The sequence below is a fragment of the Canis lupus genome, chromosome 26, assembly GCF_003254725.2.
Source record: "Canis lupus dingo isolate Sandy chromosome 26, ASM325472v2, whole genome shotgun sequence".
Lineage (NCBI taxonomy): Eukaryota > Metazoa > Chordata > Mammalia > Carnivora > Canidae > Canis > Canis lupus.
Genome location: NC_064268.1, coordinates 433074 through 460817, shown reverse-complemented (window position 1 = coordinate 460817; position 27744 = coordinate 433074). Strand labels below are relative to the sequence as shown.

The window sequence follows — 27744 nt, the reverse complement described above, 5'->3', positions numbered from 1 at the left end:
TGTGGGAAGAGAAACAGACACGGCTTGTTTATTAGAATGCAGGGAGGAGGAGGCCTCTTCCATAAACACGGTGCTGCTTCTCAGAGTCTGTATCAAGAGCAAGACAACAGTTGAAAATCCTATTCCTGAGAAGAAGCAAAAAGTTACAATTTTGCAAACAAAAATAATAGATGATTTCAACAAAAGATAAAAAACATTTTTCTTTTTAACAAAGAACAAAACTTCAAGTATTATTCCAGATGACATGGCAAACCCAACGCAGGACAGGACTAGTGGAGGCAAAGGTCCCTCGCACTTCTGTGGAAGGAGCTGCTCCTGAGGCTGGGGCATTAGCAGGGAGGAAGTAAGGGTGGTGGGGCATGGGGGCGGCTCAGTGAGGCCTGCAGCTATGCCCACAGAATAAGAAGTAGGCACCAAAGCTTCGCTCCCTGGCAGGTGCTCCCCGTCCTCTGCCCTCCTGGGACAAGGCCACGCACTTAATGCTGGGTGTCTAGGGTTAGCGGTTCTGGACATCATTTTTTCTTTTTTAATAAACGGAAACATGTTTATTCTTTCAAATACTCTACTATCCCAATTTTAGTCAATTTGTAAATTATAAATTATATTACTTTGTGCTACAGTTTGTGATAAATCTTACTAAAAGATAAGCACCAAACTATTACAAAAAAGCCTAAGATGCTGTGGCTTTCCCCACAGTAGGACGCTCGGGTACACCCTGCAGGCTGTAAACTTTTGCTCCCTTTCCCTTAAACAACAGACTTTCCTTTTTTCTCCCACAGAAGATTTCTTGGAGAGAGATGTCTATGTTAAGCATAGTTTTGGGAGGGGACAGCAGACAGCGGTTCCTCTGCTTCAAGTGCTCCAGGCATCCCCGAGCACGTCCTCCTCAGAGGAGGGGTGCGTCGTGCTGCCCAGGGCTCCCAGGCTGCTGGGGTGGGGCTGGGAGGTCTCACTGAGAAGGTCTTGCCCCACAAGAGCCACCTGCCGGACGCAGAGACCCCCAGAACGCCCTGGGGGTGGTAAAATGCCCGCAGAATGTTTGTATCCAGTATTTTCTGAAACATGCTGTCATTAACCTCCAATATCCCCAAGCCACCTTCGTGCCTCCTAGATGCTTAGTTCTTGAACCTTGTCTGTTCACAGATATGATTGAATTTCCTGTAGGGAGAAAAGGGTGAAATTACACAAGAAGTATTCAAGTAAGTCGGTCCTGTAGTCACAAGCTGCAAGAACCTGATGAGAGGCTGACTGTGCACAAGGGGCAGCATGCAGTAGCATATTTTTAGTATCATCAAAGAAATCACCCCCAAGGCAGGCTTCTTTTTCCTTTTTAAATTTTAAAAGTCAGATATTTTAGATAATTTTCTCAGAAGAGATTCAGAGCCTCCAAACCTCCTCAGGGCCACCCTGCAGGACTGACACATCGGCCTGCTGGCTACAGCACCACCGCCTCCCTCTTTGTGAAGACAAGCACACCTTCGCTATCTTTGTGTTTTTATTAAGATGGGCTGGTTACTAGTTGTTACTTCTTTCCCTATAACGAAATGGTCTCCTGTACACTGTCTATTGTCAAATACAAAACAAGGTTTTTCTTCCATAGAATCAGTCCTTGAGTAAAGGCCACACTCTCAGTGGCTCTGACTTGAACCACAAATGACTGGGGATCAGAATGGCCTCAAGCAGCATCTGTCACTGACTTACGTTATCACCTGGCCCACAGTCTGAAAGAGGAGGTGGACTTACACCTATGGACGACCCCACCTGGAGATCCACATCAGTAAATGAGAGCAATCAGACACCTGCTCATGGCACCAAAGACAGACCCAGGGCAGCACAGGCTGGAGGCTCAGCTCTCAGCGACCACAGCCGCAGGTTCAGAGTGCTAACCCTCTGGGGTGTCAGCAGGGAATGACAGCTGTGTTCTGCAAACACTTTAGGACATGAGAATAGGGTTTTGAAACTAACGATAGTACTATTTCCTATGCCCCGTGACCGTATACAAATAAAATGACAGAACCACTCTATTTACAAGTAAATAATTAACTAGTTCATAAACATCCCCAAAAGCTGAGGTATCAACTCATCCCAAGCACATAAAGAAAAAAGTCACTTTTCTGTTAGGAAAAGGGGTGTGTGTCTCTCTGTAGGGTGTCCATATGGCACCCCTTCCCCAGCCCTGAGGACCTGTGCCAACACTCGGGCCCCCGGCCCTCAGAGCGCATCTTACTCACATTGCGTGGTGGGCCTTCACCTGAGTGCGGCAGTTGCGCCCCCAATAGCAATCAGGACGGGATGTTACAGCCACTAGGAAGAGAAAACAGGACGCGTGTAATGCACATTACGCTCACAAGTTCAGCCATCTGAATTTAAAGACTCAAAGGGAGACACAGCAGCAGAAAGGCATTTTGTCACGCTTTATAACTCATTTCCTTGGCCTGTTCATATTTCAGGAAAGGAAAAATTCCAATTAAAATTATTTAATTGGAAACCCAATTTGGAGGGAATCCCTAGGTGGCTCAGCAGTTTAGTGCCTGCCTTCGGCCCAGGCCATGATCTTGGAGTCCCCGGATTGAGTCACGTTGGGCTCCCGGCATGGAGCCTACTTCTCCCTCTGCCTGAGTCTCTGCCTCTCTCTTTCTGTCTTTCATGAATAAACAAATAAAATCTTTTTTTTTTTTTTAAACAAATAAAATCTTGAAAAAAAAAAAAAAGAAAGAAAGAAAGAAAGAAACCCAATTTGGAGCACCTGGGGGGCTCAGTTGGCGAAGCCTCTGCCTTTGGCTTGGGTCATGGTCTTGGGGTCCTGCGTATCGAGCCCCATGTCGGGCTCCCTACTCAGAGGGGAGTCCGTTTCTCCCTCTCCATCTGCCCCTTCTCCCCCCATGCTCTTTCATTATGTCTTCTCTCAAATGAATAAATAAAATCTTTAATAAAGGGTACCTGGGTGGCTCAGTGGTTGAGCATCTGCCTTTGGCTGAGGTCATGATCCGGAGGTCCTGGGATGGAGTCCCACATTGGGCTCCCCATGGGGAGCCTGCTACTCCCTCTGCCTGTGTCTCTGCCTCTCTCTCTCTCATGTATAAATAAATAAAATCTTTATTTTTTTTATTTTTTAAATAAAATCTTTAAAAAAAACCCACACAATTTAAGAAATAAAAGACTACAACAGCTGTTTATAGGTCATTTTTATGAATCTTGTTTTGGAAGTCCACATCTTGGCAGACAGGCCCAGAGCTTGAGCTGACCCTGGGTCGAGTATGGCTGGAAATAAGCACGGCCCCTTGGGATGCCTGGGTGGGTCAGTGGTTGAGCACCTGCCTTCGGCTCAGTGCATGATCCCGGAGTCCTGGGATCGAGTCCCAGATCAGGCTTCCCACAGGGAGTCGGCTTCTCCTTCTGCCTGTGTCTCTGCCTCTCTCTGGGTCTCTCATGAATAAATAAGTAACATCTTAAAAAAAAAAAAAAAAAAAAAAAAAGCACGGCCCCTACGCAGCCTATCTCCCCAGGTTTGTGCCTGCTGAGGCAGACCTGTGCACCAAGAACACAGAGCAAAGGCAGAATATCTATGATGTGAAGGAACATAGGAGCCAATCTAGGCAGAACTGAGTTGGGGGTAAGGGAGCTTCCTTACCTGGCAACTCAGAAGCAGGGATGTTCTGCCGATACTGGTAGGTCAGCTCTCGGAAGCTCCGCAGGCCACAGCAGTAACACAGCACGGTGTTCCCCGTGATTCTGTAATCTGAAAGGAAAACAGCCTCATGTGGGCATGCCGGTCAGCACATGGCATCGCGTTTCCAGAACAATAGAACAGCTATGCCTTTGCAAAGTAGTGGGAAACCAGAGTACCAATCCACACGTGGGGCAGAGACAATGGGCCAGACATTTGGAAAACAAGAATAAAACCCTCTTATTTCCTCATAGCAGAATATTTCCACTTGGATAAAAATTCAAATATTTTAAAAATTAAAAAAAGTACTAAGAGGAATGAATTTTAAAGATTTTATTTATTTATTCATGAGAGACACACACAGAGAAGCAGAGACACAGGCAGAGGGAGAAGCAGATTCCTGTGGGGAGCCCGAAGTGGGACTCGATCCCAGAACCTCGGGATCACAACCTAAGCCGAAGGCAGATGCTCAACCGCTGAGCCACCCAGGCATCCCAAGAGGAAGAAATATTATTTTTCTCTTGAGTTATTTCTAATTATGTCTCATAACAGAACATAAAGACTCCTGACTCTGGGAAACGAACTAGGGGTGGTGGAAGGGGAGGAGGGGGGGTGGGGGTGAATGGGTGACAGGCACTGAGGGGGGCACTTGACGGGATGAGCACTGGGTGTTATTCTGTATGTTGGTAAATTGAACACCAATAAAAAATAAATTTATTATAAAAAAAATTATGTCTCATAAACCAAACAGCATGCAGGAAAGGACCTGCAAATCTGACTGCCTATAACTTAACACAATGGAAACATATCCATCAAAAGTAAAATAATAATAAGTTAGTGGAAAACACCTTTACAACACAAATGACAACCAGTTGCACCTACAAAGGTATCCTACGAACCTATACTCCCAAATCCAGAGAGCCTAACATGGGCCATGATCACAGATAAGCCGGTGAACCATGACACACAAAGATCTTAAATTCTGTAAATGTTCCAACATGGGGAGACAAAAACGATACATCCAGTAGGCCTGTTCGTATTTACAAGACCTGCCAGCCAGTATGGACTTAAGAAGATACTGGTCTTCGCACCTGAGGCATGTCCTTAGGCAGGAGAGTTACTATGGCCAAGTCTCAACTGTGCATACCACTGTCCTCATTTATCCTAATGGAACAATTTCCCAAACCTACCCTACTGCATGGTCACTCAGGAGCTGCAGTGCTGATTCAGACAGTGGAAAGTGGAAAATCCCTTAAATATCCCATTTTGAACTGGCTAAAAAAAAACATTATAATACTATGTAATAAAAATCAAGGAACAGATCTTCATTGACACAGAAAAGATCCAAGATATACTGCTGAACAAACAGCAGGCCATAACACGGCACACATGGTAGGGTTTCATTGACGAGGCCGGTGTGCATACATGGGCAGGTGCACAGGCCATGCAAGCATCACCACTGGGTACTCAGGTGGAGGGACTGCCAGTCATTTTCACTTTATCCTTTGTACCTCTGTCACTCACACATCTTTGTGAGCCATGTCAGCTTTACAGACACATTAAAAAGCTCATGGAGTTCAGGCTCTGATGATAGGTCTGGGCAGTCCCAGGGCTACTGCAGCAGAGAACACCCGAGACACTTGTGAGAATGTGTCCATAAGACAGAAACTGCTTAGAACAATTCCCAGTGACTTCTAAAGTCTTTCATGATAATGTATGTTTTAGGAAAAAAAAAAAGTCATTCGGGGCACCTGGGTGGCCCCATGGGTTGAACATTTGACTCTAGATTTTGGTTCAGGTCGCGATTTCAGGGTTGTGGGATGGAGCCCCACATTAGGCTCTATGATCACTGGGGAGTCTGCTGGAGATCTCTTCCTTCCTCCCTCTCCCTCCCCCTGTACTCCTCCCCGAATACACATGTGCTCCTTCCCTCCCTCTCTCAAATAAATAAATAAAATCTTTAAAAAACAAAAGGCATCTGCTAAATTTTCTGCAGCTCCCTCCCTCAGTGACAAATCACATTTCACAATGTGATACCGGATGCCCTGAGAGGCAGGGCAAGCCTGCACTAAGTCACCAACATAGCAAGTGAGAAGCCAATGAGGACCCTGAGTGCTTGGGAACAACCAGTCTCAGAATCTCCATGCAGCGCCAACAGATGGTGGAGTCTGGGTCTCTTCTGCTGTGCCCCTCCTTCCCCCATGGCAGAAAAGATACTGGAATGGATCATATGGGCTCAACTAACTTAAAAAAAAAACCCAAAAGTACTAGCACTTTCTGTCTGCCTCTGTCAGGCTGCGCACGGGGGAAGGCTGTGCCTGTGGAAGGCAGCTGGGCAGGTTCTACTGCTTCACAGGAGGCAAAGGCATCACCTCTAGAGGGAGGAAAGCAAGTGCAATGATGCTTACCAGATAGTAAAAACGCTCCCCTCTGCAAAGCCACCAGACTTTCTGTCAACATATTTTTCCATGTCAAACCCCTGGTTGCCAGATAATTCTGTGATTAGGAAGAAGGGAAATCTTAGATACTAGTTTGGTAAAAGAAACACTAAAATGATAAGAAGGCAAACATTTCATAAAAGTCCTTGAAATGGGTAACACCACAGCACAAGTAAGTTAAACACAGCAGCTAAAGGGAATGCTGTACGCAATTGTAGGGCTCTGCTTCCAAGACCATAGGACACCTGAGACAGCCCAAGGACTAGGATGCCCAAGACTGACAACATGCTCACCATCTAGTTCACAAGGGTCCTCGTCTGAGACACTGTTCAGAACCTCAAAAGGAAAGCTAGCTTCAGATATTTGAACGTGTGAGTTACCACGTTCTCTCTAAAACTCTGCAAAGACATTCCTTGCACAGGAGTGGTGAGACACCCAACCTTGGCCAGAGCAGCCCTTGGGCAGCAACAGATCCACAATCACAGAAGGAAGCTGGTTCTGGATCTACATGCTGCCCTCCGGAAACACAGAGTTCTTGGTTCCTCCTGTGAGCATCTATGGGACATCTAACCAGACTGGCTCGTCATGCAGGCGAGAAGGCCCATGGTCTCACTTGTGCAACAACACAGCACATAAATGGGATAAAGGCATGACACTTGGCCAGGGACGGATGTGCACATTAAACATTGAAATTCTAAGAGCCAGGTCAGCTTCCTAAAACATGGAAAGGAGCATGTCAGAAAGAAGGAAGCCAAAGGCCCTGGTTCTACCAAATGGCCACCCCACTCCCCACCCAGACCCAGGAACTCTCTGGTTGGGGCAAGCAGGCACTGGCACCAAGTCCTACAGATTCATGACATGATGGACATGAAGGAAACCCCTCCACTGGGGAAGATGGGAAAACACAGCAAAGCACCAATGTGGTGCACTAATAAGTTGGCAGTCCTAGAAATAGCCATTAGAACTCTGGAAATCCTTGGGTCTTCTATGGACCTGAGCTCCAGCCACACCTGTTTGGGAGCTCCATTACCTTCAGGACGTCTGACTCGTAGTGGTTGTTGCTCAGAACCCCGTCCAGACACCTGTCGCCCAGGTCTAGCTCTGCCAAATGGAGGGAAACAAAGTCATACGTCTTACAGAAAGCATCATCACTGACGCTAACATAAATACATCTTCTTTCTTACAGAGTCAAGAAAGAACAAAAAGTTCCCGTTTAAAATGAGAACAGGGGACGCCTGGGTGGCTCAGCGGTTGAGCATGCCTTTGGCTCAGGGCATGATCCCGGAATCCCAGGATTGAGTCCCACATTGGGCTTCCTGCAGGGAGCCTCCTTCTTCCTCTGCCTATGTCTCTGCCTCTCTCTCTCTGTCTCTCTCATGAATGAATAAATCAAATCTTTAAAAAATAAATAAAATGAGAACAGGTACAACAAATTCCATTCCACTCCCTCCCAACATGGACAGCTCTCTCCTCGGCACCTCAAGGTCTGAACACTGCAGCTAGACCGGGCGTTTTCTGTGCTGGTATCCTTAACATGTAAGGAAACCCTCCCCGACTGAACTCCATGTCCCCACAGCTGTCCTGTTACTGCCTGGTTTCACATTAGCACAGAGTGACACTTGTATGTCAGGAGGAAGTATGGTCACTAATGTTGGCCTTCCCCAACTCAGGCCACGCTATCCGTCACCGCCCTCAAGTGCACCAGAACAGGCTGAAGCAACTCAGCTGGAGAGCCGGCATTACCACAGAATGGGGCCAGGCAGCCAAGGCAGCCCGCCCGGGCGCAGCCCCAGTACAGGTGGCAGAAAGGCTGTAGGCAAACGGCACCTGCGGGACACAGCACAACGGCCAGTCAGGCCACTTCAGTGAGGAATGAATTCAAATAACCATTCAATAAATGACAAATTCAATTGTAATAGCAATCCCAGAATTGCAAATTAAAACACTGTATTTCACGTATTATATTTAAAAGTGACACATCATAGGGCACCCGCGGGGCTCAGTCGGTTGGCTGTCCGACTCTTGGTTTTGACTCAGGTCACGATATCAGGGTCATGAAGTCGAGCCCCATGTCAGGCTCTGAGCTCAGTGGGGAGTCTGCCTGAGATTCTCTCTCTCCCTCTGCCCACCCACTCTCATGCTTGCACACTCTTTTTTAAATAAACAAATAAAAATCTTAAAACAGAAGTGACACATTATAGAAATATTATGGTCTTGGTGTGGGGACAAATATCAGATGCAGACTTCAGAAAGAGAACCACCCATACATGAAAATGAGGTATGTGACAGAGTGGGTTATCAACTGATGGCAAAGATGATTATTCAACATGATTGTACACGGACAACTGAGTCTGCAGATGAGAAAACACAGCCACGTCTTTACTTCACACCATGCACCACAGTCAACACTGTCCTGAAACCTGAGCCTGGAAGGATCCACAGGACAGGCTCTGTGGCAGGAAGGTTGCTCAGGAAGGCAGTAAATGCTCACACCCTTACTCACACTGCTGGGGGGCGATGCGGGGGTCCTGCTCACGTTCTGCCCTCCGGTCAGGCATGGGCTGGAAGCAGCAGGTGCATATGGCATGGCTTCCTTGCAGGGCGCACACATAATCCTGGGCTGCAGAACAGACAGGACATTTAGGCAGCACATACTGGCACATGGGCAGAAAGAACCAGTGAGACCCACATGGAGAGGAATGGCGGGAAAGCAAACAAGGAAATTGATCCACAAGAAAACCTGGGGAAAACTCAGACCTGTTTTCTTAAATGGCCAAATGATAGCCAATCATTTAAATGAAACATTTTAAATAGAATGAAAAACAAGCAAAGCGATCTTTCAGTTCAGCAGTCGTAGCAAGATTTCAAAGATCCTTGAAGGTTTTCTACCATTTCCTTAGGCCAGAAAGCACATCATTAAACAACAAAGCAAGTTCTATATTAATCTTTGTGTCTTCCAAATAAACAAGTGATGGGCCTGGTGGACATGGCTGGCTGACCCCACTCTAAGAGTTGTGTCCACAGAGCCCAGGCCCTGCATACTTGATGGCCTCATAGGAGGCTCCATCTGTGCACACACACTTGCTACAGGCCCCATCCCACTGGGGACTTCCATCTGCAATTTGAAAATGATGGGGTCCACCTGAGGAATGGTAGAGTTGGTTTTGTGACCAGGTGCTGCACTGCCCATGGCTCCAGGTCACAATCCTGGGTCAGTGGTCTCATGACAGGCTCAGACCCACAGCAACTAAGAAACTGGGCCCTGTGGGGCCATGCCTACAGAATGGCCAGGGCCAAAAACATAAGATTCCACCTGTACTCTCTCCCTTTCCTGATGGCATCTGGGGACCCAGCCCACTAGAAGCAGGCAGTGGGGCAGAGCTCAGGTTGGCTCTGATGACACCATGACCCGCTGCCGAAAAGAAGCCAGTCTCTCATTTAAGGGGCCCATGTGTGATGGTCATTTCTGCTCTAGCCAGCAACTCTGGGGTGCCAGCTGCCTGAAGCAAATGTCAGGATCAGGACTGAACTCCTAGGAGTGCCCAGGAGCAGGGTCCATGAGACAAGTCAACTCTCTGGTTTCTTAGCCCAAAACAGAACATGAGAAGCAATGGGGTCTGAGAGGTGGCAAGACCATGGAGGCAGTGGGATAGGAATGGGGGAGGAGCCAGCAAGAATATAGGCTGTGTCCTGGGCAGTCATGGCAGGACAACAGCAGAGAAGGTGGTGTCTCACCTGTCTTGACACTGGTGGAGGTTGACGGCGCATCCCCAGCAGCCTGTGGTACCCCTGGCTCACTGTTAGGCCCTGGGCAGGGGAGGGCCTGCCCACCCTGCCTCCGGTACTCAGGGCACTGCCTGCATACAATGTACGGCTGGCTGCAAGAAAAGCACACAAACCCCTCGATTGTGGGGAAGCACACGGTGGGTGATGGCGACAATGCCCCTAGCCCTTATGACAAGACGAGATCCAGATCCCCAGACTAGAGGCATCTCCTCTGCTCACAGAGAAGTCCTACTCCAGTCCTATCCCAGTGCCTCACACCTCAGCTCTGCACCATCTGCTGCCGCCCAGGGTATATGAGGGGCAAGCATGGCATGCCCCACTGGGCACCCAGTGCTCATCCTGGAAGAACAGCACTTGGAGGACTCTGTTCCTTGCCACCTGCTGGCTCCCCTCTGCTGTAAGGATTCCAGACTACCTCATCCCTCTTGGCAGCTCCTAACATACAGAGACTTGTCCTGTCCACTCCTGCTGCTTTGGCATAGCATCCCCCAGAGCATGGCCACTCAGTCCCCACACGGGGCTAGATACACACTCACAGGTTCAATGCTGGATGAGCTGTGGATGACATCCAGAAGCACACCCAGCTTGCCAAGTGCACTCAGGACTCACCCTGGGCCCCTAAATGTGCCATGGTTGAATGTTGCTGTTCTCTAGGGGCCTTCCAACCCGCCGCAGGAGCCCTGCCCCACTAACTTTATGCACTTCAGTTGAGCTTTCAAAAAACATAGTTGGTAAAATGGAATCCGTAGGAAAAATACAGACTCTTCCCTCACTTGAGCCAGAGAGCAGCTTCCTGGGCCCACCTCTAATGGCAAGAGCCAGCAAAGGAAGAGTAAGGCCCGACTAACCCCACTGGTGAGAAGACACTCAACTTCAGTTAGGAACGAGACAGCTGTTATCTCAGGCAACATCAAGTGTGGCCAGGGGTTCCTGACATCCCTCCACAACCCCAGGAAGGCCAGAATTCCATGATGGGCATGGAATGACCCAAGTGCCAGGTCCAGCCCTCTGACCTGACCATTCCACATCCACTCCGCTGGTAGGTACTGTAGCATGGCTTCACAAGTCAGAGTTTTAGAAACACCACAATCCCATCTGTAGAGGAATACTGTGGCTACGTATATGAGTGGCTGGAAGGATACACAAAGAAGTGTTCATGCTCAAGCGATTTTTGATTTCTTCATTTTGCTTGACCATTATTTGTAAATTTTACAAAAAGAAACATAAAGATAATAAATTTGGAAAATTTGATTTTTGTCTTTCTAAATGTGATGCTCCATCTAAAACTCAAGTCTATGGACTTCTGAGTCAGGAAACACCAGCATTTTACAGCAGATAAAATAAGGTCTCCTAGAATTGCATCCTCTTGGCCAGGTGGCCATGGCTTCTCTACAGTAACATTTTGACAACTGAGAATAACGCAACTAATGCCATAGGACTCAACGGTCACTAGATGAGCTACACAGTAAATGCACTTATGTGGGGCAAAGAACATGTCAAATTGTGACGTTGTCATAGCCAGTGAATCACAGCACCCGACGAGGTGTCAGCAAATAACAGTGTGGGTTATGGTGGCCATTGTTTTCTAACAGACATCAGTGTCAAACCATTCATTAGCTGCTATACCTGAAACTCAAAGGGTACTGTATATCAATTACACCTCAAAATGGCTAGAAATAAATACAGAAAAGTAACAGCAAAAAATAAATACTGCATGTATCCCTGAAGGGGGGGTTACTGCAGGAGGCATGGGGACAGATACCACCCAGTCACCCGAGTGGGTGGCCGTCCTTGGCTGGCTCGGACTCCATGCTGCCTGTCCAGCTCCCTGCCCCCGAGAACCAGGCAGAGGCTCACCTAACATCCGATGATTCACTGTCCACATCTGACAGCTCTAGCAGATCTTCCGAACTGCCCTCCTCATCAGAGAAAGACCTTCTGACCTTGGGTTGCAACATGTCTTGAGTGATCTTGTTCCTGGCAGCCATGCTCCGCACATCTTCCTCACTGCGACTCTTGTCTGGAATGCAAAGGCCACGGCTCTACTAGCCGAGGAGCCCCTGGAGACACAGCCATGGTCTCTAGGAGCTAGGCGGGCTCCCCACTTGCCTGGGTGCTGGAGAAGGTAGGCCTCCACCAGGTTGTTCAGGATGTGGTTTTTACAGATCCTCTCGACTGGACAGCGGCAGGTGGGACACCAGGTAGAACGCTCCATCCAGCCTGAGTAGCAGGCTGCACAGAAGGTGTGCATGCAGGGCTGCAGGCTGAGGGCACAAGGACAAGTCTGCAGACACTCCTGCAGAGCACTCGCAGATGGAGCATCTGTCTGCCAGGCCAGAGCAGCAGCCCCCAGACACCAGGGCACATGGGGCATGGCCTGTGTGGAGCATGAGAAGCAGGGACCCCAGTTCATACTGCCTTTCCCCAGAGCAGGATGTGGCCTCACTCAGGCTGAGGGTTGGTTACAAAACATAAAAGTGAGCAAATCACCCTCCCACAAAGCTCACTTAACTCCACAGAGCCTGGAAGCCCTGCTTCTCAGGGTGCTTTACTCCTTGCATATGGCACCCATCGCTGGCTGCATCTGTGTCCTCAGCTGATAAGCTAGGAATGCCACCTGCCTTCCACACTCCACGTGAGAAGAGCTTCCACCTAAACGACCCTAACTTGGTCCTTGCTAATGAAAAGAAATGCCAATCTGTGCTCCAGGAAGGACATTAGAGCAGGCAATAACTCCAGGAATATGAGGAGCATGGACACTGAGTGTGGAAAAGGCCTGTGTTGAAGTGGAAATTTGGACAGGCTCTCAGGCTCCCACAGAGAAGGAGAGGGCGCTCCCTAGATTGCTCCAGGGATCTTCATTCTGGGCCTTTTCCTAGGAAAGCTCTGTACAGCTCTTCTGTTCTACTTGGCTCAGATGGGACCAGTGTCAACTGAGATCATCACCGCATCAACCCCACGTACTCTCCTACAGTCTTGGCTACAAGGGTCAGGTGTTTGGCTTGTTGGCCACACAAGTAAAATGCCATGAATAAGCTCTGCAGAGTGGAACCTGACAGGACCCAGAGGCTCGATTCCCCGCGGCTGCTCCCCACCATCTCCCATCCTCCTGCGACATACGGCACGCATACCTCACACAATCATGCAGCAGGTCCTGGCAGATGATGCATGTGAGTGTCTCCTCCATCTTGTCAGGCTTCACAGCCTCGGATCTAACATTCCCAAGGGTGGTGTGGGTGTCTCTACACTGGTCTGCAACCAAGAACTGCAGGGTAAGGTCAGGGTCCCCACCTGTGAGAGAAACAGATGCATTCTGACCACCTGTTTTATGAACACCTTAACCTAAGGAGAGAAGACAGAGCTCTCCCCAGTGTTTGTATTTTAAAGGGTGTTTTTAAGATGGCCTAAAAGAAGTCTTATATTCCAATATATTTTAGTTTTGTTTTAGGGAGGCCTGGTTGGCTCAGTGGTTGAGTGTCTGCCTTTGGCTCAGGGCATGATCCTGGGGTCCTGGGATCGAGTCCCACATTGAACTCCCCACAGGGAACCTGCTTCTCCCTCTACTTATATCTCTGCCTATTCTCTGTGTGTCTCTCATGAATAAATAAAATCTTTAAAGAAAAAAAAATTTGTTTTAGAACAGTTAATGACACAAAAAAGAGGCACTCAGGATACATGCTTGAAAAATAAAGACCATTTGTCCCCCAGTATATTTGTGTAATGTCATTTTTTGTTTAAACAAAAAACGTGATTTGTATACACATGGGAAAGTACACGCTTATGTTACCAGGAGTTGTGGATTTTTTTCCTTTTCTTCTGGTGGTGTTCTAGAGTGCTCCTGTGTTGCTAACTACAGATTAATTTTTATTTTTAATTAAAGAAATACTTAAACACAATTTACAAAGTCAAATATTTAAAAGAAAACAAAAGTAGCAGCCTTCTGCCTTGGACTACACTCCTGAGTTAACATTTGTGTTTTTAGCTACTTTTCCTGGTAAGGACCTCTGTGTTTCTGAACTGTGATGCTATGTTTAGGTTGATTGATTTTATTTTTTTTTTCTCTTTTTAAAAATATTTTATTTATCCATTCATGAGAGACACAGATGCAGAGACATAGGCAGTATCCTCCCAGAGCCTCCCAGTCTCACTGCTCCAATCTGCGGGCTGCTCTCAGGCCTATGGCACAGCCAGTGCCCCACCAAACATTCCCAAGTGTTTTTTACAATCATTTTAACTTAGGCTTTTTAAGTGAAGATTTTTCTCTAAATAACCTTTACGAGGAGGTTAAAACTATCACTTGAAAGACAACTTTTTTTTTTTTTTAATTTATTTTTTAGTAAGATCTATACCCAATGTAGGGCTGGAATCCATGACTCCAAGATCAAGAGTCACAAGCTCCTCTGAGCCAGCCAGGTACCCTCAAAGACAACATATTTAAAAATCGATTTTCATATCAGGACAGAACTGGAACTTGGAATGCACTGCTTCCAGATCATGAGCATAACCTGACAGTAAACATTGTTCAATCCTAATGATGTAAAGACGAAAGAAAAGGCTCAGATTTCCATTCCAAAAAAGCTGAGGCACCACAGGTCTGTGCCTGAGACACATCCCCATGCTTCTTCAAAAGGGGAGGCTCCATTGGGAGCAGCTCAAACTGTCCCACTAGGGCCCTATGCAGTCCCCCAAGGGCCAGAGACACACAGAAACCTAAGACTCTGACCTCCTTTCATTTTCTTCCTGATGGGCTCCAAATCCTCCTGATCCTGGGGTTCCGACAGAGAAAAGGATGCTCTCTCTCTGTCTGGCAGAGCTGAAGGAAAGATGGGGATTTCATCACTTGCCACAGATGGACCACACTCTTTTGGGGAGATGTATGCATCTCTGGAAGCTGTGAGAGGGACAAAGAAAAGAGGTTCTGATTCATCCACCCTAGAAGGAGAGAGCAGGCAGGTGAAGCACCAGATTCAAGCCAGGTCTAGGTAATCCAAGGTGCCGTATATTCTCCATAATACATACTCACTAGAAATATTCAACTACATTTTTTAGAAGATTTTTAATTTATTTATTCATGAAACACAAAGAGAAAGGAAAAGACAAAAGCAGAGGGAGAACCAGGCTCCCTGCAGGGAGCCTGATGTGGGACTGGATCCCAGGATCCAGGATCACAATGTGAGCCAAAGGCAGATGTTTAATCACTGAGTGACCCAGGTGCTCCTAGACTTATCGATTTAAACAAGCCCAGCTTTTAACTGGGCTTAATAACCTTTATCACAATAAAGCCCTAGTTTATAATACTTTAGTACAATCCACATGTAGTCTGTAATATTCAAATGGTAAGTGTTATTTTGAAAAGAGAAGAAACTGCCATATGGCAGCTAAAAGAGAAAGGTTAGAATTCTCTGGGGAGCAAATGAGCTTATAGGAAGAGGCAGCTTCCAGGGCTGGCTCCTAGCTCTGGTCCTCACTCCCACTGCGGGGGGGCCTTCCCTGCTCAGTGGAGTGTTTCACTTCAGAATGAAGACTATGATGATGGTACCTCTCCAACAGACCCATCATGAGGATTCACTTATAACTTATAAAGCACTTGGCACCCAATCTCACATTTAGCAGTCTGGTTATTCTCTTAGTAGGTTTAAACTGAGAGAGGTACATAGAAAAATTTCCTGGCCTTTCCAAGGTTGGAGCTAGGCTTTCCATCTGAACAATTTGTTTACAGCAAAATTTCTTCTATTTATGATTTTATTTTTTTAGTTGCACAGTATATAAATACATCGTCCTCTTACGATAAAATTAACAATTGTATGTGTATACACACACATTGCATCTTCTTCATCTATCCATCCATCACTGGACACTCAGCTTCCCCTTTCTCTGCATCCTCACCAACACTTGGTATCCCTAGTCTTTTTTGATGCTGGCTATTCTAACAGGTATGAGGTGATGCCTCATTGTGGTTTCCTTTAATGAAGTTAGAACATTATCAAAAAACTAAAAACCAAATTTGCAAAAATGGAAGCAGTGCTTGCTTGCTTTCTCTCTCTCTCTCAAATAAATAAAATCTCCCCCCCCCCAAAGATTTTATTTATTTATTTGACATAGAGAGAGAGCACCAGCAGAGGGAGCAAGAGAGGAAGAAGAAGCAGGCTCCCCACTGAGCAGGGAGCACAAGGTGGGGCTCATGACCCAACCCAAAGGCAGATTCTTCACTGAGCCACCCAGGCGCCCCTCAAATAAACAAAATCTTTAAAAAAAGAGGGGGGGAAGTATTCTAGGAATAAGTAAGAGTTCTCAAAACTAGGTGAAAAAGAAACTTCACTGAAGAACATCAAAGAGCTTAATAAACAGGGTAAAACACCACTATCCTGGGTATTATAAAAATGTCAATTCTCTCCAATCAAAATCTCAAAAAAGACTTTTTTTTTAACTTAAAAAAAGATAATCCTAAGGAGAATCTGGAAGCAAAATACAGAAGAATAGCTAAGAAAGTGAACTAAAATATGAACATACATAGTATGATTTAATTCACAAAACATATAAACACATATGTTCTACACTCTAACAACACCAACAAGGGAATGTTAAGGTCACATAGCACCTAGAGTCTGAATTTTCTCTAGAGACCAAGGAGGAAGGTAAAGAAGGTAAAGAATGATGCCGTAAGGACCAGTACATGTAAAACTAGTTGTTGGATTTTTTTTTTTTTTTTTAGTATTTATTTATTTAGAGAGAGTGCACACACAAGCAGGGGATGGGCAGGAGAGGAAAAATCTCAAGCAGGCTCCAACTCCCTGCTGAGCAGGGCACGGCCCGACATGGGGCTCAACCCTACCACCCCAAGACCATGACCCGAGCTGAAATCCAGAGTTGGCTGCTCAACAACAGAGCCACGCATTAAGAGCCTAAAACTGGCTTTAAATGATGTGTTATCCTGGATGAGTCTTGAAAACATTATGCTGAGTAAAAGCAGCAGAAACAAAAGGCCACAGAGTATATGATTCCATGTGTAAGAAATGACCAGAAGAGGCAAATCAGAGACACAGAAGAAAGGTTAGTGGTTGCTGGGGACAAAGGAATGACTGCTGATGGGTGTGGGGTCTCCTTTTGGGGTGATGAAAACATTTGGGAACTACAGAGTGGTGATGAATGCACAACACAATGAATACAGTAAAATCCACTGAAGTGCACACTTGAACTGGGTGATTGTTATGGCATGCAAATTATATCCCAATAAAACTACCAGAAACACCATGTACTATCATCTCTGATTTTCAGCACTTCTATTTGGGATGCAACAAGACATCTACTACAGAAATCTTGCTACTGAGAACCTGATGCCTGATGCCACTTCCACCTTCCTGAGTAGTTTATCTGTCTTCTCTGTAGCAACACAGGTCAGAATTAGTGGCCACAAAGCAATGCAGCTACCACCAAAAGGTTCCTGTCTCACCAGAACTGGAGGAAGGTGCTTGCCCTGCAGAGGTGGGCTCCATGGAAGAGGTAGAAGCCGTGGGGAAGAGGTCTGATGTGGATGTTGATGGCTGTGGTTCCTCAAAGCACGCCTGAGTGGTGGGCGATGACGGCAGGACCTGGGGGTCGTCACCTTGCCCTGCACCTGAGGTATCTTTGGTCACACGGAACACATTCTCTTTATTGGCTTCTGCAAGCACAGAAAGAGAAGAATGAGCACACAATCAGGGCTCAGGTGGAACACCACTACCGTGGGCAAGACATTCCAGCAAGAATCAAGAGCCCTTACTATGTATGTACCCACTTGGTTACGGTCTCACTTACCAAAGGAGTCTTGTGTGATGTCCTGCTTCTCATTTAAAGATTCATAGAGGTATGCCACATCTAAAAGGAAATTAACCAAATCAGAAGAGAGTCCCCAGGCACCAGCTGGAACTCACTTCCCTCTTTTGTTCCTGTCACTTCAGTCCCCTACTTACTTACCAGCTAGTAACAACATTAAGCAGTTTAAGGGATTTCAAAACAAGTGACCCAAAATATCTTAACAAACTTTAAAATAAATAGGCTTCAGGAAAAAATTTCTGGAGCCAGGAGGCAGTCTAGGGAGGGCAAAAACAATGAATAGGTGATGAATTTGTGTTTTGCTGGCATTTCTAACTAACAGAAGGAGCAAACAAAAGATCCTGCCACGTGGCCAATGACTGGCTTTGTCTACACTTAAAACAATCTGAGAAATCTGCCTCCTTCTTCCACTTTGTAGGTAACCTTCAAAAGACTCCCACAACTCTCCTTGTCCTATATCATTCTTCTCTCCCAAACACAGAACCACCGCTGGCCTCCAACCCCTCTTCTAGATCTTAATCCCCATAACTCAGGTTTCTTCTACGTAACCTAACCCATCCCTGTTCACTTCTGCCATTCTGAAGTGTGTGGCTCATGACTTTGGTGGGATTTCTGGAGAATAACTGGGACTCAGACTGTTAAGGTCAATGTTCCCATTCTTCAACAGACATGAGTCACACCAAGAATCTACATCAACAACAAAGAAAGTGTAGGTAACACTAACATTTCTAAGGGAAATACCTGCTTCAGCAGACTCCCTTTCAACCACGCTTCCCACCTGTAACAGGACTTCCCCGTCAAGCACCACCCATGTGTCCACCCTGTTCATTCCCTTTCTCTTACTGTGTTCTGGCTCATTCTTCCTGTACACCAAGTAGATGACATCCCCCGTCTGCAAAGGGCAGGTCTGCTTCTTAACAACCTTCAGCTTGTTAATTACTGTTCCATTGGTGCTGTAGAGACAACAGAACTGCAACTTATCCTAAAATTTTCTTTTTCTATCACCACTAGGAAAACAGTTCAATATTACTGCTTTGAAAATGATAAAACATTCATAAGAATGATGTAAATATTTAAGGAACCATATATGCAAGTGCCATCCTATAATTCTCCTGAGAAAATGCTTGCCTGTTGCCACCTTACTGACAGTCAAACCAGCAACCAATCTTATCAACATGTCTGCTTTTCCCAATGCCATGTTCTCCTCCATCTTCCTCCTGATGGACCCTTGGACTTCTATGAGCAGCTCTGATTTCAGCTTCTCTCCTACATCTGCAATTCGCTATGTCCACAGATTTACCACTCTCTCCAGAAGTTACGACTGAGTCAGCTCATTCCTCAAATGAGCATTGACACTTAAGACACAGGTTCCACCAAGGGGCGCCTGGTTGGCTTGGTCGGTTAAGCGTCCGACTCAGTCTCGGCTCAGATCTTGCTCCTAAAATTCAAGCCCCACACTGTGCATGGAGCCTACCTAAAAAAGAGAGACAGACAGACAGACACAGAGACAGGTTCTAGGTAGAAGCAAATAAATGCCAGGCTACAGACTAGAAGATGGCGTGGCCCCCCAGCTGGGAGGTCTCTCCAATTAGGGAGCACACTGCCAGGTGGAAGAGGCACAAACTGCCAAGGGGACAGACAGGAGCCCGAGTCAGATGGGAGAGGGAGTGCTTCCTTGAGGAGGGACTCCTGAGTAGATATCTGACAGAAAATCATTAGTGGACGAAGTGAACACTGCAGGCATGGTGAATAGTATACAAGACAAGAACTCAGCAAGCAAGCAAACTAACCCACTTTCAGGCATTCAAACCACCTGAGCTTAACTCTACAGCTTCACTCCCAAGGCCTCCAGTGGGGAAGAGGCCTTATTTTTACATTTGAGCAGATGTCCACTACTTGAGTGTTCGGTAAAGGGCCAGAAAGTAAATAGTTTAGGCTGTATGATTGATCACACAGTCTGTATCCCAATACTCAGCTCTGCCACTGTCACAGGAAAAACAGCCATAGATAGGACCCAATCAAGGGGCTATAACTGTGTCCCAATGAGACTTCACTTGCAAAAGCTGGTGGCACTACCCAATACAGCCAGGGTCTCTGCCACGAGGCTTCTCCTCACGATCCATTCTTGTGTTTTTTCTACCCAAAAAAGTCTGATTTTACACTTCTGCTTAAACTCCCTTGATTACTTCTCATTGCTCTCAGGCTAACGTCCAAACTCCCTAGAGTGGACAGCAGGGCCTTTCTACTCCAGTCTACTGTCTGGCTCTGCACTCACTACTTACCGTGAGCACGCAGGGCCTGCTTGTGCCTCAGTACCTGTAGTTCCTTCTGCCTGGAACAACCCCGCCTCCAGCCAGTTCAGCCAAGGAATGCAGTGGCTGCTAGAAGCTGGCAACGGCAGGGAACGGATTCTCCCCTAGAGTCTCCAGAAGGAGCCAGCCATGCTGACAATTTGATTTCAGTCCAATGAGACCTGAGTTAGACTTTGTATCTTGAGCACTAAAAGATCATAGCTATGTGCTACTTTAAGCCACTAAGTTTGTGATAATTTGTTACAAGAGCCACAGGAAACTAAAACTGTCATATGGCCAGTACTGGAAAGCCAGGACCTGCTGCAGGACAGCTCTAGAACTAGGGCTACATTATTCTACAGTAGGCTGAGAAATGAACTTAAGCTGCTACCTATTAGAAGAGAGGCAAGAGGGATCCCTGGGTGGCGCAGCAGTTTGGTGCCTGCCTTTGGCCCAGGGCGCGATCCTGGAGACCCGGGATCGAATCCCACGTCGGGCTCTCAGTGCATGGAGCCTGCTTCTCCCTCTGCCTGTGTCTCTGCCTCTCTCTCTCTCTCTCTCTCTCTCTCTCTCTCTGTGACTATCATAAATAAATAAAAATTTTTAAAAAAATTTTTAGAAGAGAGGCAAGAAGCATCATTTCTTCCTTTAAATTTTACATTTTTTCTTCCTTTCTAGTTTTTTTTTCTTTAAGATTTTATTTACTCATGAAAGACAGATGGGGGCGGGGGGGGGGGGCGGGGCGGGTGGCAGAGACACAGGCAGAGGGAGAAACAGGCTCCATGCAGGGAGCCCGACGTGGGACTCGATCCCGGGTCTCCAGGATCATGCACTGGGCCAAAGGCAGGTGCTAAACCGCTGAGCCACCCAGGGATTCCCAACATCATTTCTTCCTAATAAACCTAATTCTTAGTGTTCAATCCCTACAACTGTAGTTACCAAATAATCTCATAGCACTTGACCTTTACAAAAATAAAAATTCATCTGATAGAAAAAGCATACTCTCAACATATTGCTGGAAGCCTATCTGCCACTAGGTTTAAAATAGGCACATTCTTTTTTTTTTTTAAAGATTTTATTTATTTATTCATGAGAGACACAGAGAGAGGTGGGGGGGGGGGGGGCGGGCAGAAACATAGGCAGAGGGAGATGCAGGCTCCATGCAGGGAGCCCGATATGGGACTCGATCCCAGGACTCCAGGATCATGCCCCGGGCCAAAGGCAGGCACCAAACCGCTGAGCCACCCAGGGAGCCCAAAATAGGCACATTCTGATACAGCATTCCTTCCTATAAACTTATCCCAAGAAAATAATCAGACATGAATGCAAAGGGTCTCAGAAGAGAATAATTGTAGTATCATTTACAATAAAAAAGTCAAAATAGTAAGTTTTCATCAGTACAGGAGTTGACAGGTAAGTTATTATATAATAATAATGAAAAAGACAAAATGAATGGTGGATACACTGACACACAAGCACTCTGTGAAAAAAGACAAAGTGTCTAACAAAACTAAAATATATACATATGTATTTTCTAAAGCATGAGTGGGATTTAAGAAAGCTTTTCACTTTTATAATACCACTTATGTTGTATAACAATTTTTTTAAAAAGAAAAGATTTTATTGCAGACAGAAAGAGCACATGTGTAAGCACCCATGAGCAGGGAGGAGAAGAAGCAGACTCCCCGCTGTGCAGAAAGCCTGATGAGGGGCTCTATCCTGGGACCTCGGGTTCATGACTTGAACTGAAAGCATCTTGATCAACCAGTTGAGCCACCCAGGCACCTCCAGAAAAAAAAATTTTTTATTTGGAGGAAAGAAGTCCAACTTGAATAGGTTTGCAACTTTTAGGTTATCACTGTCTTTTTAATTTTATTTTTTCAGGGATGTATTTTTTTAAATAATAAATTTATCTTTTATTGGTGTTCAATTTGCCAACATACAGAATAACACCCAGTGCTCATCCCGTCAAGTGCCCACCTCAGTGCCTGTCACCCAGTCACCCCTACCCCCCGCCCACCGCCCCTTCCACTACCCCTTGTTCGTTTTCCAGAGTTAGGAGTCTTTATGTTCTCTCTCCCTTTCTGATATCTCCTACCCATTTCCTCTCCCTTCCCTTCTATTCCCTTTCACTATTATTTATATTCCCCAAATGAATGAGAACATATAATGTTTGTCCTTCTCCGATTGACTCATTTCACTCAGCAATAATACCCTCCAGTTCCATCCACGTTGAAGCAAATGGTGGGTATTTGTCGTTTCTAATGGCTGAGTAATATTCCATTGTATACATAAACCACATCTTCTTTATCCATTCATCTTTCGATGGACACCGAGGCTCCTTCCACAGTTTGGCTATTGTGGACATTGCTGCTATAAACATCGGGGTGCAGGTGTCCCGGCGTTTCATTGCATCTGCATCTTTGGGGTAAATCCCCAGCAGTGCAATTGCTGGGTCGTAGGGCAGGTCTATTTTTAACTCTTTGAGGAACCTCGACACCATTTTCCAGAGTGGCTGCATCATTTCACATTCCCACCAACAGTGTAAGAGGGTTCCCTTTTCTCCGCATCCTCTCCTACATTTGTGGTTTCCTGCCTTGTTAATTTTCCCCGTTCTCACTGGTGTGAGGTAGTATCTCATTGTGGTTTTGATTTGTATTTCCCTGATGGCAAGTGATGCAGAGCATTTTCTTCAAAGATATTTTTGCTATAATTTGAATACATTCAAGAAAGCTCATAGACATGGAAATGTTATTGGAAACCAGAAAATGCGTTTTCTAGTAACTGGACAGCCTAGTGAACTACTATGTTATAGAAAACAAGCCCTTGTTTCTTCTCTGTAGTCAATGGCTTCAAGAGAAAACAGAAGGGATGCTTGGGTGCCTCAGCGGCTGAGCATCTGCCTTTGGCTCGGGGTGTGATCCTGGAGTCCCGGGATCGAGTCTTGCATCAGGCTCCCTGCATGGAGCCTGCCTCTACCCTCTACCTATGTCTCTGCCTCTCTCTCTGTGTCTCTCAAGAATAAATAAATTTTTTAAATCTTTAAAAAAGTAAAATTAAAATTAAAAAAAAAAGAGAGAGAGAAAACATAAAAGTTCGGATAGGGGGGCACCTGGCTGGCTCAGTCAGTGAAATGTGCAACTCTTGATCTTGAGGTTGTGAATTTGAGCCCCATGTTGGGTGTGGAGATTACATAAAAACAAAAACAAAAAAAAACTTAAAAAAAAAAAAAAAAAGTTCAGAAAGAACTTACCTGGTATCTTCTAGTGACACCTGACCAGATTTTTCATCCACTATAATTTTACAGTGATCTCCAGAGACCAGTTTATTGCCAGGGAATGAAAGGTCACAACCTGTAACAGAGAAAGGATACACATTGGATATGACAATGGGGACTGTGCACAATACTGCCCTTTGCTTAATCAAAGCATGTGGCTGAAAATCAAGATCCATTTTGTATGCACTGTAGGAGACAATACCTAATCAAGCAAGATAGGAAGTAATTTTTAAAAAAATATTTATTTGAGAGAGTGGGGCAAGGGACAGAGTCTCAAACTCTTGGCTAAGCTCGGCCTGATGTGGGGCTACATCTCAGGACCCTGAAATCATGACCTGAGCTGAAATCAAGAGACAGATGCTTAACTGACCGAGCCACCCAGGCATCCCTTAGGAAGCAATTTTTTTAAAACCTTTTTTTTTTTTAAACAAAGCTTTTAAGTATTAATCCAAAGCAAAGGGAGAGGGACTGTGTCTCAAATCTTTCTGACTCCCTATTAACCTAGAGGATACCCCATCATCAGTTCTGGCTCCGCATCAACAGCTTCTTGCAGACAATTTCACAATATGCATATATACACAGCTATCCTTATAAAAGCAGAAGTTTAAAAAACTAAGGGACTTAGTTAAGAAATTTTTCAGTATCTTAACTCAGTCCTTAATTTCTTCTTCGTGTAATCTAAGATTTTATAAATTGTCACAAAACTGAAGCAATGACCAAGAGTCACAGAAAAAGTGACTGTGCAAATTACAGACACAGGTACGTTTGAGAAAATTTAAAACAAAAGAGGGATGCATCTACAACTAAACGTGATTATATCTCATTTTTAAAAAAATATTTATTTATTTATTCATGAGAGAGACAGAGAGAGGCAGAGACACAGACGGAGGGAGAAGCAGGCTCCATGCAGGGAGCCCAATGTGGGACTTGATCCCAGAACTCCAGGATCATGCCCTGGGCCGAAGACAGATGCTCAACAGCTGAGCCACCCAGGGATCCCTGATTATATCCTCATTAAACGCAAGGAGGAAACTCTGAAATGCTTTGTTCTCTCTACTAAGGTTTATAGCTTTATTTTTAATAACCAAACATGGGGGAAGATTTTATTTATTTATTCATGAGAGACAGAGAGAGAGAGAGAGGCAGAGATACAGGCAGAGGGAGAAGCAGGCTCCCTACCAGGAGCCCGACGTGGGACTTGATCCGGGGACTCCAGGATCATGCCCTGGGCCAAAGGCATGCACTAAACCGCTGGGCCACCCAGGGTGCCCAATAAATAAAATCTTAAAAACAAAAACAAAAACATGAGAAGCAATACAAGTGCCAATCATCTGGTGCTAAATTAAAAAAACAGTGGTACATCCAAACAGAAGACTACACAGCATCAAAAAGAAACAAATTACAGGGGTGCCTGGGTGCCTGGGTGGCTCAGTCAGTTAGGTGTTCAACTCTTGGTACCAGCTCAGGTTTTGATCTCAGAGTTGTAAATTCAAGCCCTGCAATGGGTTCTGCACTGGGCGTGGAGCCTATACAAATGGAGGGAAATGAATTGCTGATACACACAATAGTCTGAAATGAATTTCAAAATAATTGTATCAAAGGAGAGAAGCCATACAGACTATGGTGGACTATCACATAATTTCACTTGATGACATTCTGGAAAAGTAGAATGACAGAGACAGAAATTAAATGGACGGTTGCCAGAGTTGGGGTTTAGAGGAAGGGGCTGATCCAAAGACCACTAGGAACCTTCTGTGGTGATGGAAATGCTCTACGTCTTGATGGCAGTGTTGATTCCATTTCTTAAAACTCACTGAAATACCTGTGAGGGGTGAATTTTACTGTATGTGAACTAGATCTCCACAAATCTAAAGTATTAGAAATCTTACTTGGACATTATACATTTGTTACAGTTATCTGAGACAAATTTCACCTGTACCCACGCGATCATCCCAGAACTAGTCACCTGTCACTGGGATGGGTTTTTGTTTTTTTAAGAATTTATTTATTCATGAGAGACACAGAGGCAGAGACACAGGCAGAGGGAGAAGCAGGCTCCCTGTCGGGGGGGGGGGGGCGGGGAGCCCAATGTGGGACTCGATCCCAGGACCCGGGGATCACGACCGGAGCCAAAGGCAGATGCTCAACCACGGAGCCACCCAGGCATCCCTGGCATGGGTTTTTAACAAGCTTCTCTACACCAGAGCATCATGCAGTTGATTAAATTTCTCACAAGGCTGGTACACATTTCTACCACTCCCCGAGCATGGGAAGCTCTTTGGAAAGGTAAGGTCTTCCATCTCCCTTTCCACGTATCAACTCAGCTCTCCCTTTCTCCCTGAAATAATGCCTTAATAATAGCAGGCACGTTATTGTCTTTAAATATAATCAACTTCTACAACTCTTATGTGTCTTCCCAAAATTCCTGTTAAGGCCTGAACTCCAATATGACCGTAAACAGGGCTTGTGAGGAGGCAATCAAGGTTAAAAGAGATTAGGGTGGGACCCCACTCTGATAGGGCTGGTACCCTTAGAAAGGAAGAGGACCAAATCTCTGTCTAGCACTCAAGGACTAACAAGGTGGCTGTCTGTAATCCAGAAGAGGGCTCTCACTAGGAAACAAATCAACTAGCATCTTGATCTTGGACTTCTCAGACCTAAGATCCGTGAAAGATAGGGGATCCCTGGATGGCTCAGCGGTTTAGTGCCTGTCTTCCGCCCAGGGCGTGGTCCTGGTCTCCCATGATTGAGTCCCACATCAGGTTCCCTGCACGGAGCCTGCTTCTCTCTGCCTATGTCTCTTTCTCTGTGTCTCTCATGATAAATAAATAAAATGTTAAATAAAATAAAATAAAATAAAATAAAATAAAATAAAATAAAATAAAATAATAAAATAAAATAAAATAATAAAATAAAATAAAATAAAATAAAATAAAATAAAATAAAATAAAATAAAATAAAATAAAATAAATCTGGAGCAGGGATCCCTGGGTGGCTCAGTGGTTTAGCGCTGCCTTCAGCCCAGGGCCTGATCCTGGAGACCCACGATCGAGTCCCACATCAGGCTCCCTGCATAGAGCCTGCTTCTCCCTCTGCCTGTGTCTCTGCCTCTCCCTCTCTGTGTCTCTCATGAATAAATAAATAAAATCTTAAAAAAAAAAAAAAAAGAACTGTGGAAGATAAACTTCTGTTGCTTAAGCTTCCTGGTCTGTGGCATTTTGTCATAGCAGCCGGAGCCGACCAAGAGGGCAACTTCTGTTTTGCTGGAAATGGTAATATATTTGCCAAAAGGAATTCAACTAAGATTAACCCAACAATCTATTTTTTGCTCCTTGTATTAACATGTAAATGAAGTTATAACACTGTATTAAAATAACAATGGCTAGCATTAAGTACTAATTCTTAGCCAGGCTCCTTTTATGCATTTGGAAGGTAAGATCTCAATTACTCTGCAGTGACTCTATGAAGTAGGTACAAAGGTATGGAAAGTTAAGTCCTTAGCCCAAAGTAAGTTATGCAGTGGTGCCAGGTTGGAAACAGAAACCTTCTGGTTGCTCTTCACCAACTTATTACATCAATTAAAGACAATCAATGCATTTTTCAAAAGTTTCTAATGACATATAAATACAAAGTTGTAAAAAAAAATTAACTTGATACTGAGATTTAAGACTACAAAACAAACAAAAAACAAAAAATCAACCCCAACATCCCAAACAAACAAACCCAAAACCAAAAACATGTTCAGGTACACCATAAATGGTAAAATAAAACAAGAATATTTATTTTATTATCCCTTTTTTTAAAAAACTTTTATTTATTTATGATAGTCACAGAGAGAGAGAGAGAGAGAGAAGCAGAGACACAGGCAGAGGGAGAAGCAGGCTCCATGCAACGGGAGCCCGACGTGGGATTTGATCCCGAGTTTCCAGGATCGCGCCCTGGGCCAAAGGCAGGCGCTAAACTGCTGCGCCACCCAGGGATCCCTATCCTTGTTTTTTACCCCTATCCTTTATTTTTTTTTAAACTCCAGTATAATTAACATATACATAATCTTTGTTTTTAAACAATACTTTCTCACGCTTTTTTTTTTTTTTCTCACGCTTTTTTTTAAATATAAAATCAGAAACAGGGATCCCTGGGTGGCGCAGCGGTTTGGCTCCTGCCTTTGGCCCAGGGCGTGATCCTGGAGATCCGGGATCGAATCCCACATCGGGCTCCCGGTGCATGGAGCCTGCTTCTCCCTCTGCCTGTGTCTCTGCCTGTGTCTCTGCCTCTCTCTTTCTCTCTGTGTGACTATCATAAATAAATAAAAATTAAAAAAAAAAAAAAGAAAATCTGGAATTAAAAAAAAATAAAAAAAATAAATAAATATAAAATCAGAAACAAAACAAAACACAGACCTAAATATAGAGAACTGATGGTTAGCAGAGAGAAGGAAGTTGGGGGAGGAGTGAACTAGGGGAACAGAGACTG

At 45.2% G+C, this 27744-nt stretch overlaps 1 protein-coding gene across 5 annotated transcripts in view; it reads right to left on the bottom strand.

Annotated features, from left to right (window-relative positions):
• CHFR (checkpoint with forkhead and ring finger domains) overlaps window positions 1–27744 on the bottom strand; it is a 73162-nt gene continuing 45418 nt past the window's right edge. For 3 of the 5 annotated variants that reach the window (XM_049102165.1, XM_049102164.1, XM_025473453.3), the window contains 16 exons: window positions 23248–23347; window positions 18547–18656; window positions 17686–17745; window positions 17342–17551; window positions 14615–14782; window positions 13023–13182; window positions 12001–12155; window positions 11749–11911; window positions 9841–9983; window positions 8609–8725; window positions 7849–7932; window positions 7136–7206; window positions 6076–6163; window positions 3632–3739; window positions 2232–2304; window positions 1–1158 (listed from right to left, as the gene is read on the bottom strand). In XM_049102165.1, the coding sequence (XP_048958122.1) occupies window positions 1116–1158; window positions 2232–2304; window positions 3632–3739; window positions 6076–6163; window positions 7136–7206; window positions 7849–7932; window positions 8609–8725; window positions 9841–9983; window positions 11749–11911; window positions 12001–12155; window positions 13023–13182; window positions 14615–14782; window positions 17342–17551; window positions 17686–17745; window positions 18547–18656; window positions 23248–23347 (1853 nt within the window). In that variant the 3' untranslated portion in view covers window positions 1–1115. The remainder of the gene's footprint in view (window positions 1159–2231; window positions 2305–3631; window positions 3740–6075; window positions 6164–7135; window positions 7207–7848; window positions 7933–8608; window positions 8726–9840; window positions 9984–11748; window positions 11912–12000; window positions 12156–13022; window positions 13183–14614; window positions 14783–17341; window positions 17552–17685; window positions 17746–18546; window positions 18657–23247; window positions 23348–27744) is intronic. The other 2 variants (XM_025473449.3, XM_025473454.1) reach the window with 2 other exon arrangements.